General features: G+C 39.4%; 1 protein-coding gene across 1 annotated transcript; it reads right to left on the bottom strand.

Moving 5' to 3' along the window:
- Window positions 1-10,060: 10,060 nt before the first annotated feature.
- On the bottom strand, window positions 10,061-14,319 carry LOC124180271 (signal recognition particle 54 kDa protein). Its single transcript, XM_046565585.1, has 9 exons — window positions 14,120-14,319; window positions 13,392-13,568; window positions 13,095-13,324; window positions 12,444-12,594; window positions 12,050-12,198; window positions 11,693-11,954; window positions 11,436-11,544; window positions 11,055-11,321; window positions 10,061-10,933 (listed from the first exon to the last, which is right to left on the bottom strand). The coding sequence occupies exons 1-9, from the start codon at window positions 14,195-14,197 to the stop codon at window positions 10,836-10,838; spliced, it is 1,521 nt and encodes a 506-aa protein (XP_046421541.1). The 5' UTR covers window positions 14,198-14,319; the 3' UTR covers window positions 10,061-10,835.

The following is a 14,319-nucleotide window of genomic DNA, read 5'->3' on the forward strand; positions in this document are numbered from 1 at the left end:
GACGAGAACGTTTCTCACGCGGAAATGAAACTCTTCGATTTTTATACTCCTGTGTACACTTGAACGATCTCGACGCCTCGTTAGAAGCTAATTACTCGTCGTCTGAATTGTATCGTTAATTTGCTGTTAAAATGATCCAAGACACACTCCGTCGTATGGATACGTAAACAAAAAACACACTACAGAGTTCAAACAATTCTTTTTTTTTTTTCTTAATTCAAGTGCAACGGATTCATTTAATTCTTGATGTATCAATTATTACAGAATCAATGAAGAATTGATAACGGGATGTTCAGTTATATAGATATATATCGTAAATCACACTTTCATCGCAGGTACAGCACAAGACTTAACTATAATTAATTATTAAATCGGCTGGCTAGTTTATTGAATCATCCATCAGTCAGTCAAATCGCTCATTCATTATTCAATTCGATAACAAGACAAACTACGTACAGTAAACTGATGAATGCATACGTATCGAGGCAACGATCAGATTATATTCAACATCCGATGACCGTTACTTGCAATCGTATAAATTTGTACCATTTTTGTAACATCACATACCTGTAGCGGAATCGATTTATTAGTAATTACTAATCGATTGTACAGCTAAGCTGAACTTTATTGCCTATGGTAGTAGGTATAAATGCATACAACATATATATACATATATAGAAACATGTAGGTACATCACCATTTTGTAATAAAGTGTAAAATTACGGATTGTACACACGTTTATTACCCTTCGAATGTCTAGTAAATTTGATTCTTCCTGCAAGTACATATACGAATAAAAATATTGTGACTCGTACGAAGACAAGGCGAGCTGGCGCGGCTCTCTTTCATGAAAATTAGCATCGAGGAAATTCACGAGAGCACGTGATGCCAAAAGTACGAGCGGCGGAACTGCAGGTGTTACAAGTCCAACCTAGACCTTGACCATAACTAATCTAATCAGTAATCATATGGTCTAGACTCTAGAGTCTACTGGAGTCGCGTGTCAGGCACGAAACGCGTGCAACTCGCAAGCAACCCTTCGAGATAGAATAGCTGACCACAACAGCTGCGGCAGGGGCAAGGCTACCAGCTACCAGCTACCAGCTGGTGTGCGAAGCCATTTTGCGCGCAAACGTGTACGGAAGAGTTGGAGAGTTCGTTAAAGTTTTCATTTTCTTTCGACTTGTACTTTTGCATAATTCTCTCACAATCAGGCTTGTTCGACTCCGATGACGACAATGATGCCTCGTAATCCTTGTACGCGGAACTTTGTGAGTCTTCTGATTCTGGTACTTGGCATGAATCGTGTGCAAAAATAATCGTGACGTGCGTACCAGATGTGGGTATTATATTTTGTCAGTGCGACGTGAAAGAAAAAAAAAACATTGGAATGAAAAAAGAAACTGGTTTCTTACATGGTCAGATTAGATCACGTTCGGTAAAAGGCGCGGCTCGGACTTTCAAATATGTACATGTATATATATCAGAAGCGTCGCACGCTGTAATCGTAAGCTTTGACAAAATTGTTCGCACGTACAGGTCACGTGACGTTATCATATCTCAATCTTCGCAAAATGAGATTCGGAACGACAAAGTTTTCACCGTTCCACCTATATACAGGTGTTCCATATTTACGTACACCTCCATAAACCAAAGAAATCACCACACAGGTTGCAACCTAATAAGCTGAGAAAGCATAATTCGTGCAAAGTGCATGATATAAATTGTGTATAGGTACGGTTGAAGATATTTCATATGTAATTTCCTCAATAATATGTATAAAAATAACAGCCATTATTCGTAATTGCGTTAAACTAGATACGTGACTGTTTCGAAACAGATGTACGATGAATTTCGCCAGTAATTCACTCCGCAGCCAACAAGAATTATCCATCATTTGCAGACAGGACTGAAGCCATCCCAAAACGATGGCGAGCAAAGGGGAACCTGCAATCGATCGGTTAACGGGGCGCACGCCATATATCGCTTCACGTCGCGGGTTAATCTCGTCGTTATCCTGGAAGTAGAAATTGGAAATCGGTTCGGGAAATGATCAGGTGGTCAAGAGAGAGAGAGAGAGAGAACGAGAGAGAGAGATGGAGAGGAAGAAATGGAATGAGATCAGAGAAGGCACCGTTGATGACTGGTGATTGATATGGGCGCAGGCATGGCTTCTCACCGGGGCGCCGGAGCGAAATCGAAGAACCGACGAGCACGTTTTTCGATCAGATTTATCAGAGCAACATTCTAAACTGACAATTAGATCGGCTGGATCATAGGTCAAGGGTCTACACCGACCTGCAGGGGGTGAAAGTGATACTGATAGTAAAAGGATCTACTTAACGTGGACGTGCAAGAAAAAAAAAAGGTATCGAGAAAAACGTGCGAGGGAGAATTCTTTTTTTTTTTATTGGATTTCAAAACTCGTCGTAATAATTATAATTGCGTAGACAGTTGTATTATGTACATAACCACAGGTGGGTTGTAAGCTTGTTAAATTTTACGAGTCGTCCGTAAGACCTGCTGACTGCCTCTGAGTGACCGAGGAGTATCAGCTAAAGAGCTCAAAAGTCGTTCTGGAGAAAGTTCGACGGTTACCACCTGGCCATCTAGCAATTAGGCACACCTTGCGCTTTGTAGCCTTGACGCCGAGGTAAAGAGGGTGGATATTTTATTATGTACAGGTTGACTGACCATTTCAACGGTGGACTTAACTACTATAGATCCGTTCATTTCGTTCAAATAACCATTACGAGGGTGCTTCACCACTTATAATGCACGATATTGAAACCCGTTAAAATGTTACAAACGGCGATAAGTCAGGTCAGCGCCATATTTTCACTCAATTACGTACTACAGCTGCGATTAGCTGCTGGAAAATTTCGATATGCAAAATTTCGCGTAAAATTGGAAATTTAGGTCAGTGAAAAGGCTAGACTTTGGTTAAATGCTTTGCCACCGAAGGATATAACACTGGTATAACACTGGTGTAATACCGGGTAACATTGCGTAGAAACGGAGATATCGATTCCAATAACTTGGAAAAATTCTGGAACACTCTCCAACTATAATATTTCAGCGCAATTTACTTATTTTTGGCAAAATTAAATTTTGAATATGAAACAAAAATTCGTGAAACAAGAATACCGAAAAATGGATTATTCTACTCAAAAAATCATAACCAGTTGAATTTTCAATTCTTTTAGCTGAAAATTGACCGAGTAACTCTCAAGCCACAGATATTTGAGAAGAAAAATATTGAGATACCGTCCTGTGAAAAAAAAGGTATTTATTTTAATGTCTGAGGTTGAATTTTTGGAAAAAGAATAAATCAACGCTTTTTACGATATTTCATTATTTATCTTGGATCAAATCAAAATGTTTTGAATGTTTTTCATGTGAAATTTACGACGTAGATGCCGTGAAAGTCATACGTGACATATTACAAAGTTCAGATGGAAGATGACTGCAGATACCAAGTCGCCGAAGAATGCCGAAAATATCTTCACTTAAAGCCAGTAAAAAATAGATTTACATCGATCTCATTGCAGTTCGAGAAAAATATACTCTGAAGTTTTTTTTTTTCTGAGACCGCATTGCCGTCGAATAAAGCAGAATAGTAATACAAATATTTATTCTACTCGGAATTGTACGTGCGTAAGTACTTTTGAAAGATATGTGAAAAAAGGAGGAGTATCATTGTTTGGTTAACAAGAGCGCGGGGAAAGGGATAAAACTATACGACAGAACGGTAAGTCGGCTTCTATATTGAAACCGTGAAAAACTTAGCTGCACAGGGCCAACTGGCCTAGTATCTACGTCCACCGGTTATAAAATACGCCCGAGTTTCAAGGATGATCACCGACGACGGGAGTGGACATTGACATTAGAGTTCGAAGCTGTCGAGGCTGAAAAAAGAAGTGGGAAAAAATTGAAACCCACGGAGCTCGGGCCTAATTATAGGGCTCTACCTATCCCAACATCGTTGACTTTTGTCCGTAAAGTGAGAAGACGAAGACGAAGAAGAAGATGAAGAAATGGAACAAATGGAACAAATGGAACAAGCGGCGGCACAAACGCTGTCTGCTCTATGGACCACTGCAGAGTCGTTAGTGCAGGGCGGTCGAAACCTAAATAACTCTGGGGCAAAAACAATTATGCTTCTCAAAGGCTAAGACGAGCACTGATGCCGCTCCCCAATCCGCACGGATGCTGCAGATGGGGTGGGAAACTCAAACTATACCTAAAGTCATTACAACCCGTAAAAAAAAAAAACAATCGCCTGCAGAGGATGTCAAGCTGGTCGCACTTTTGCGACAGATTATTGGTCCCAGGCTGGCGAATTTAATGAAAGATTGATTCTTGATAAACAAATAGTTAGCACCCAAAGAGCACTAAATTCGTGTCTTCATTGATTTCGAAGAAAAAGTCGTTGTTTAGGTGATTAGATTTGTCGGTGTGCTTCTCCTCTACCCCGACATCGCGTTAGCAAAGCATTATAAAAACACATATTTTTCTGAAGAAAGAAATCAAATGCCTAAATTCTCACTAGGGCACGTCATTAGTAACACGAAAAGCATCCAATCGTAGTATAATAACTCATATGATCGGATTTATTGAAGTAGCTTCTGCCAATATTATCAAAGCGAATAAAGAATTCCGAATTGATGAGAGTCTTGCCCGCAGCACCTGCTTACGCGCCACACTTACTATCAGATACACCGATATACACTCTATATACCAACCAATAAAACAGAATGAGCTTCAGTCGACCGCGATGAGTCTAGTGATCGCTGGAGAACAATTACTGTGAAGCAAGGACTCAAGACCCGGAAAGAAGAAAATCGTTACAGAAGACGCGAAGTCGAAATGGAAAGTTGTTTGGACCGATCCAGACGTTCGTGGTGGTCGTGCAACCGCGCCGAGGCTGATCCGAGGCTGATCCAGCAGGTTGGCATTATTCATTGGCTGTTCCACCCGATCCAGAGGCCTACCGGTGATAAGATCTAACATGATAAAATCCTTGGCGCGCTGCATGTTGAACGCTTGTTGAGGTTGTTCAATTCAAAAGCATCGTCGGTGTAACGGCGATAGGATTCAAGCACTTACGTCTACGATGCGTTTGGCCAGCTTATATAGATCATGCCGCACGAAAGCGTCGGTATCTCCTCCTCCATTACGAAAACTGCATACATCTTCGAGAAATCATGCACCGCCTTCGGCCGAGCGAGGTTCTCTACTTCCCGCGCTAATTACAAGATCAATAGTCCCTGTGAAACCGCCTTTAGCAGCTGTACTAGCGTCTTATTATCGCCCTCGTTTCACGCTACACGGTTGTTGGGAATCGAGGGGTTAACGTACACGTGTAACGCCAGCTACGACAATAATACAATTATAAGCTATTCGATTCAAGTTCGCAAATTAAATGCACATTTCCTTCGATTGCTTTCGTATCCCAAGCCAAGAATACCGCAAGTCCTGGGAATCAAGCCCACGAGGAATGCCACGTTTTACCGGAATATTGCACACGTGTACCGATGTGCTACTTATACGAGCGTTGAGGTTAAATTGAATCCGCAGGAGCGAATGCATCGACAAATTATCTTCTCATTGTATTGCAAACGAAATGTACCCATATAAATTTGTAGAAAAAAATGTCTCTGGTTTGTTAGCGATCTAACGACTTTGAAGTAGATCATTCACCGATACGTTGGCGCGCTAAGTAAAGGTCAAAGGAATTTCTATGAATGAAGGTTGTAGTCGGTGATTACGAAAATCGGATACCTAACGGAACTCTGCGACTATTACCAAAATTGTGCAAAGGAAGCGATACCCATTATACGTGAATACCTCAGAGTAAAGGAAGTTGTTTAATACTTATCCCAGAAACTGAATCTTGGGTTTAGGTTTTTTACCACCGGGGAATCGCGGCCATATCTGAGTCATTACGACTCCGTCAACATTTATCATTGGAAGTAAATTACGATCCTGATTTGCCAAGATAGCGCCGACAATTATTCAGCCAGGCGTCTGTTGGCGGCTGAACAATATACGCGAGTTTACTCCTGTTTCCGGTTCTTCAAATATCGCTAAACACTGCAATTCCGGTTTCGTTCAAGGCCGCCTCACTTCGCTGCCGCTGCTCGCACCAATTTATACACACAAATTTAACTGCAATAATGTAATATAGTAATTAATAATTTTACAGAGCCGATATACCAATACATTGAATCGTTATTCGGCGATAAGCTTTATACGAAATGATCACTTTCATCGGAAAGCAAATTACAGGGAATATAAGTCCAGTTAATTTGTTGCTCTTCGGAACTATAATTTTCACACACAGTGCTGATGGAAAAGTCTATACTACCGGTTATAGAAAATAATGTACATGCGTCGTAGTACGAATATAAGATGTATTATAAGGTATTTTTGTACAGAAAGAAGTGCCGTCCGACCACTTGACTCGTCTCATTCATGCCACACGTTGGAAAGTAAACACAGCCACGTCCACACAGCAGCCTCACCCACCCACGCACAACGAAGGTCCATGCCCCCGCGTAATGTTTGCTCTCAGTCATATGCGGTAGGAAACCCCAGAGTCCCTGGTCAAATCTTATAATTTTCGAAGGTTCCAAACTCCTAATCAAATCGCCTTCCATGTGCTTCAAAATCCGATAGATAAGTAAACGTAAAAGTAATCTCTGATGAATTTATAACAGGACAATGGATTATCTACTCCACCACGGTGTTCCAACTGTATCTCATTGCACGTTTTTTCATTATGTTGAAAAGGACCGAGAGTAAATAATACGAAAATTGGTCCAGATCTTGCAGTTTACAGTTTCAAAGTACACATTGCGTATGCACCATTCTACACTGAATTAAAATTCAAGAAACTCGCTAGAGCACCGCGTACGATTATTAAAACTTTGCGGAGTATATAAATTGAAGTGTTACCGAGATATAGAGCTGCAGGTTACACGACTACGTTGTAAAGACGAAAGAATCAGAGCTTGACGACACATCGACGGCCATGCGTGCATGTCGGAAGAAATAACCGGAGATCGTATTATTGTAAAGTAGAATTGCCGCGATGATTCTACTCGTGCTCATAGGATTCTCTCGGAGACAGAGTTAAAATTCATCGTCGTCCAATATCAAGTTGGTGCTAGTAACCATAAAACCATATGACACTTTATCATCTGAACTGCGCACACCTAGGCGAAATCTGTCAGTGAATGAAAAAATCCTCTTAATTTATAACGCATGAGACGCCTTCGCGTTTAATTTACGGTCAGCGATGACCGACGGAGAAAGGCTGCAAGAACGAGAACGAGTTGTAGGAGAATTGCGGGGGCCCTATATTAGAAACCGGAGAAGAAAATCCCCCGGGAAGAGGGAGGCGCCGCGTCTGGAGACACAGTTTAATAATGCCAAGACGCGTAGACCTGTATTCCGAATAAATACACTCCACGATTTTAAGACACGTATAATAAAAGGCCAGAGGTAAACCGAAGCGGCAACTCCAATCAGAATCTGTCAAAAATGGATTCCAAAGATCTGGATAAAGGATCTCGTTGCTTCTGTCCAAAAACCCACGGACAATTTTCATTGAAATAACCGGTACCTGCCTGCTGCGGTCCTCTTGAAGACTCAAGGGCCCCGTTTTAACGTCGCGAATATCCAGCCGGACGTCTCAAGTAACAGATGCGACGACAACTTACTACGGTCTTAGGGTCTGAGGATTCCCACGGCGGGACGAAAAAAGATGGACGCGACTTTCCTCGAAAAGAGCCGGTTTTTCTTTTTGCCCTGTTATTGGAGCTTCCCCCGGCTTATTTTCACAATACCGATGTACCGTGTCGCTGTTATTGTTTTTGTTTCTGTTACTTGGCGTATCAATGAGAACCATGCGCTGCTATTCATGAGACGTGGGCGAGTGGGCGGCTGTCAAGGCTCGCCTTGAAGTACGTATTTGCAATTCTATTACCGAAGGAATGAAGTCTCTTAAGTCATCATCCCTACATAACTGCATAAATATTTCTACCAATTTGTTTATAATGCATAAACCGGTGACCGTTCGCTACTTAGCTCAGCTAAGTGTCATCAATTTAACATACGCAAAACAAGTTCCGTCAAACGGTACTTTATATACATTTATATTGAAGCATGCACTTCCGAAAACACAACAGTGTTCGATTAGGCAAAATTATCCTGAGGCAACAGTGGCAGCATTAAAATGTTGAGAAACTTTTTTAATAAGTCAGGATTTACGGATTAAGGAGTAGTTTCTTCTATTACATAATTCGACAAGCCTCTGCTAGAAACTACGAGTGGACATATGAGAGTTTGATAATAAGCAGCAAAAATTGACGAGATCGAGGACATTATACGCACACAGGATCTTCATGGTTTTAGCGTAAATAAATATTGTTCAACCGCATCAGGTTCACAACAATTATAAATTTAAAGATATTCACTTGGAGTAATTTACTCAGCTATACACGCAGCACGGCCACGGTTCGTATCTTGTAAGTAAATTTTTTCCTTTCCTTCTTCTTCTCTTCAATAAAAGTTGAAAGCCTCGTAAACAGAGCTGGAAGTAATTGAAAACAATTTCCATGGGAGTTGGGCATAAAACTTCAAGCGGGTATTACACAATTCCAAATGTACTTTACAAAACGGTCGGTTAAATCTCCCTACGTAGAAAAGTAAAAACACCAATTCGCTTAAACTTCGCGAACAAAGATGATATTTGAAGAATGGGAGAAAAAACGGAGGCCCATGTTCTACAACGTTCCAAAGATTGATCTAAGCTCGAGGACGCCTTTACCTGGCAGGTGAGGCCGCATCGATCAAAAAGAGTAGATACATGCATAGAAACAGTATTTAATGCGACAGCTGCAGAGCGAGGAATGAAACAAGCAGAGCAAAATTCATTGCCGGTCTCAAGGATTGAGGAATGTAATTGCAAATCGACGACATCGCCACCTGTCGCCTCCTCGTTACCGCCTCTGCGAAACGTGGGTGATGATAAAAAAAATAGCAAGCCCGCCACGACGCGTCGTGGAAGCTGGATTATTCGGTAGATTATAACGACGGCGCGACGCCGTCGAAGAAGGCGGCCTTTGTTGAAGGCAAGCCAGCGTACTCGGCGTGATGAAAAAGGGAAAAAATGCTCTGGTGAGCACCGATCGGCTCGAGAGTCTCGAGGTGCAGTCGCATAGACGACACCGCGACCTGGGACACACCTGTCCCGATCGCTTTTCGTTCGATTGATGAAAAAGTTGATAGTTTTATTATGGAATTTTGTTACTCACGGCTTTTAGCGCTCCTTTATATCCAATAACGACGCGCAATGCGGTATTTTAAACCACCACAATTCACCGTGCACCAACACTAAACAACATAACCTACACGCAACCTTCGTTCTCTCTGTAGTACCGTGAAGTACTGCCAGGTAGCACGAGTTTCCGACCGACCTTGCCCAGGTGTGCCACCATTCGAAACTGAATAAAACCAGTTTCTTTTTTACCATTCCTTTTCTGATTATCGTTACTTTTTACTTTTTTTTTTCTTACCGCAAGCTCGATACTTGCCGGTGACGATCATTCTCACATCACGTGTATATCGACAATCGATTCTATCGTTTGAAAACCTTTTTTTCAAACAGCAATCATTGCGGCGGATGTGATGAGGTTTTATGCAATTGATAATTAATGATAAACTCAGTAAGAAGCAGGCAATGTTGTAGAAAAAATTAAGTCATAATCGATAATAAAAGAAATATCTCGTCCTACAAATTTATTATATAGTCATGTCTCTGTATGTACAATTCACTATTGGCATAAAAATTTATTTCTCGTGATCAAATTCCGTGCCACGAAAAAGAACTTCTTATTTTATATATTTATTGGTACAGAACGTCATTTATCATGCATTGTTGGGGGTTAGTCAGATCTAAAATTAGAATTTTTTGGGCTTGTGCTGCGATGAAAATTTATGAAACTGAGTGTGAAGGACAGGATTCATTGTTCAATAAGGAATGCAAGTCGGAAAAATGTTATACAATAATTTATTTACAAAAACATCGTATTTTCATAGTACGAGGTCAAATGCATACCGTATCTACCATGTTAATAAATCTCGTAATCGTTATTGTAATCTTCTCTACTCTCACCTACCTTATTTTCACATACAAATCTCAAATATTGTATGCCGTAGTTACGGTAAAAAATGAAACTTTCGTTACAGAATCAGTCCTAGTTCTGAATGTACGGCAGTTGTAGCACATGAAACTTATTTATTTTCGTATTAAAACTTGAAAGCTTTGAATAGGAAATTTCACTTGATATTTCGAGTTCATACATATTTGTTACAAATCTGTTTTTTAGCATGAACGTGGAGCATGGAGAAAGAACTAGTGCACCTGTCAAATACGGAGTTCATCAAGAAAGCAGTAAATATGCTGGAATATGCATGAAATAAATAGCTAATTTCTCCAAAAGATAAAAAAATGTACAGCACGCCTGCCTTTCTGATTCCTCGATGCTTACACCGTGAAAACTGAATTAAATGTTCAACTTTTGGACAGAAGCCCAGTATTATAAATACAGTAAAAAAATAAAGATTCTCTGAACAACTTAAGAGAAAATAAAACTGTAAATATATTTTTAGAAATTCCAAAATCTGACAAATAAGGTGAGGGAGGGAACAGAGACAGAATTCTCCGCAATAATAAAAAGTGATACTTAATTTCGTTGATGTCTCCTAGTCTGCTGTGGGTGGGAGCGATAATCGCGCGACTCATTAGTGTCGCCCGATTCTTCGTCTCAGGATTTACCTCCAAAACCACCCATCAAGTTGCCTAGTCCGCCAGCAGCACCTTGCTGAAGTTGTCTCATCATGTTTTGCAGCCCTGACATTCCACCTACACAACAGATTTTATATATTTGTGATGATAAATTACAGTTAAAAGCTGTGGTAAGAGGTCGAGGCTATCTTAAAGATACACAAATCATAATTCGTTAAACCGATAAATTTCTACCCACCCATTTGTTGTAAGACTCGTGGATCCATCATTTTTGCCATTTGCTGATTGAGCTTTGCCATTTGAGTAGGATTCACATTCTTAGTCATGTCACCGCCCTTGAACAGACCTTTTATACCACCCATTTTCTTCACCACTGCGGCAAACTTCGTGTACTGTCCTATTAAATCTTTTACTTCCTTTTCAGTTACACCTGATCCTTGGGCTACCCTCACAACTCTTCCTGGTTGTTTGCTAAATAACTTGGCCCCGTCTCTGTTGTCTAGCTCTAAAAAAGTCGTTTGAATTCTACATATTCATATGATTTCAAGTGGCGAATAGAACATCAATCTAAAGAAGCAGGATTTAGTTATGAATAATATCTGTAACGTTTTACACGTACCACCGTCATTCATACTATCCATGATTGTCATAAGGCGCTTCAATCTAGCCATGGATTCTTGTTCTGTACCTTTCGACATGAAGTCTTGGCTGAAGCCAGGAATCATTCCCTGTTAACCAATGGCACAAAATATGAATATCGTTCAAAATATATTTGCTTAATAATCTGTCCAAACTAATTACATCCTGAAACTTATTTGGTAACAACTGATACCAAATAGTTTTTTGCTATCTATACCAGGAGTCACATATAATTACCATGATTTGAGAGAAGGGCCCCATTTTCATGATGTTTTGGAACTGTTCGTACATATCCCTCATAGTGAATTGGCCGTGTTTTATTTTTTCAAGTAGTTCTTCGTTATCATCCAAATTGAGCTCGTTAACTTTATCAATCAACCCTTCAATATCTCCCATTCCCAAAAGCTTGCTAATGAAGGGTTTTGTTTTGAAAGGCTCAAGGTCATCTATGTGCTCACCGGTACCCACAAATATGACGGGACTTTGAGTAGCAGCAACACTAATAAAGAATATAAATATAAGTAAGTGAATCGTATAATATCAAATCGTTTACTGAAGTATATCAGCTCAAAATTGGCTTCAATGAATACTTACGCTGAAAGTGCACCACCACCTTTGGCATGGCCATCCAATTTAGTAATGATAACAGAACCAACGTTCACACGGTCCTTGAAAGCCTTTGCTTGACTCTCACAAGCCTGACCTATTGTTGCATCCATCACGAATATTATATTGTCTGGTTTCTGAAATAAATTGATGTTGAATTGAAATGGATCATGTGATCAATCTGTTCACGAAATCGGTAATGCAAAGTTATTTGCAATTATAGTGCAACAAAATGAACTTCTTCTATAGTTTCGGGTTGAAATTGAGTGAACGTCAAATTATTGCAAAGGTTTCTAATCGACTATGATAAAATACCATAAAGCAATCACAATCTGAATAATTCTGAAGAATTGAGTTCCGCTGACAACTCATTCAAACCTACCACTGCATTTGACACTTGCAACATCTCTTCAAATAGCGATTCCTCTTGCTTGTGTCTACCGCTTGTATCCACTATAATTATTTCGTATCCCTCCTTTTTAAACATCTCCACGCCATCTGCTGCTATGACTGCAGGATCTATCTCTGTATAACTGTGATGACAGCAATGTAAATACATACCCGAACCAATAATGCGAGCGCAATGAAGCTTAACATCACAGACGTTCATATTTCGTAATGTGTTTTTAAAAGCTACGCTTGCTTAATACTTTGATAAATTTTGCAAATTGTTTAAGCGAATATTTTATGCAAAGGTGAAGTGATAAATGAAAAATCTTGCAAACACTGAGCTGAATCTATTACTATAAAGATTAATTCAAAACTGCACTCAAAAATTTAGATGGAATTTTTCCAAACTAATTTTCTACTCTGAAAGTAGTGCAATATTTTCAATAAAAATTATTAATTGAAAACCAGTCAGAAAAAAAACATTTTCCATTACAGTCGAGTAACTATTCTATGAGTAACTAAATTTCAAGTTTGCACATAAATTATGATATACAATTAGATGTTTATATTCATCATCTCAATTACTATAAACAACACAATATTTCAGCTTCAAGATTCCTTAACTTGTTTCAAAATAAGTTACCTTCCATAAAATGGTATCCTAGCTTTTGTGGCATTCTGTTTAATTTGATCATAGGCACCAGCACGGAAAGTGTCAGCACAAACTAAGCAGGATTTCCAATTCTTTTTTAGATAATGGTAGGCAAGTTTTGTACACGTCGTCGTTTTACCCGAACCCTGTAAACCTACGAACATTATCACATTAGGCCGTCCTTTTACAGGCTGATAAGCTTTCACGCCTGGATCCACTAGCTGCAATAATAAAATGACTATCAAAATCACGGCGGTAATAGAATTAATCGTGATAAAAAAAACATACTTTAACAAGCTCTTTAAAGACAGCGCTTTGGATCATCCTCCGCTTATTGAGACCGCCGGCCATGTCATCAAAGTCAATGACCGCACGAACATTCTCACGCAATTTCTTCACTAATCTAATGTTGACATCAGCTTCAAGTAACGCCGCACATATTTCTTTTAGCATAGAATTCAGCACCTGTAAAAACGGGTTTACACCATTTTTTCCGAAGTTTCTTTGATATGAATATAAAAATAAAAAAATTTCCGAATTTGCTAATAACTGATACAAAAATTAATATTTATTTCTTCATTAACAATATCAAATTTGAAACAAGGTCAATGTTTCTCAACCACATTCTCGCCATCGAACCAAAAATTGATGTGGAACTGAAATTGACTTAATTTACTGAAATTACAGTGATATCAAAATCGACGACAATCAATAATTTAAATTCTGCAATAGAATACTATTGACATTGAATTCGATTGTTCGACGATGAATTTCAACGAAAAAAAAATCACGTAATTGCGTGCAATTGTGTTGAAAAGTCAGGTTAGGTTAGGTTGGTTATTGATAGAAAAATGTACGCATTTTAATAAGAACAGGAATTGCGATGTTCTGCAATGATCTTGATACAAATTAATCATAACAATCACACGAGGTGGGAATAGTTATAAACAGTATTTGCTTTTAATATGCGACGGGTTTTTAAATGACTTTCCATCTGTTTACATCGTTTTCCTCACCTCTTCGTTAATGACGGTGGCATTGCTGAGGGACCGCAGGGCGGACGTTATTTTACGCCCCAAGTCTGCTAACACCATCCTGCCGTCTTAATTCACACAATTAATGCAAAATTCAATTATCTTAATATTTGTATTATTTTGTACAAACACTGATATGCCAAATTCGTCTTGCCAGGCCAACACGGCATGGCGTTATTTCC

Source organism: Neodiprion fabricii, chromosome 4, assembly GCF_021155785.1.
Source record: "Neodiprion fabricii isolate iyNeoFabr1 chromosome 4, iyNeoFabr1.1, whole genome shotgun sequence".
NCBI lineage: Eukaryota > Metazoa > Arthropoda > Insecta > Hymenoptera > Diprionidae > Neodiprion > Neodiprion fabricii.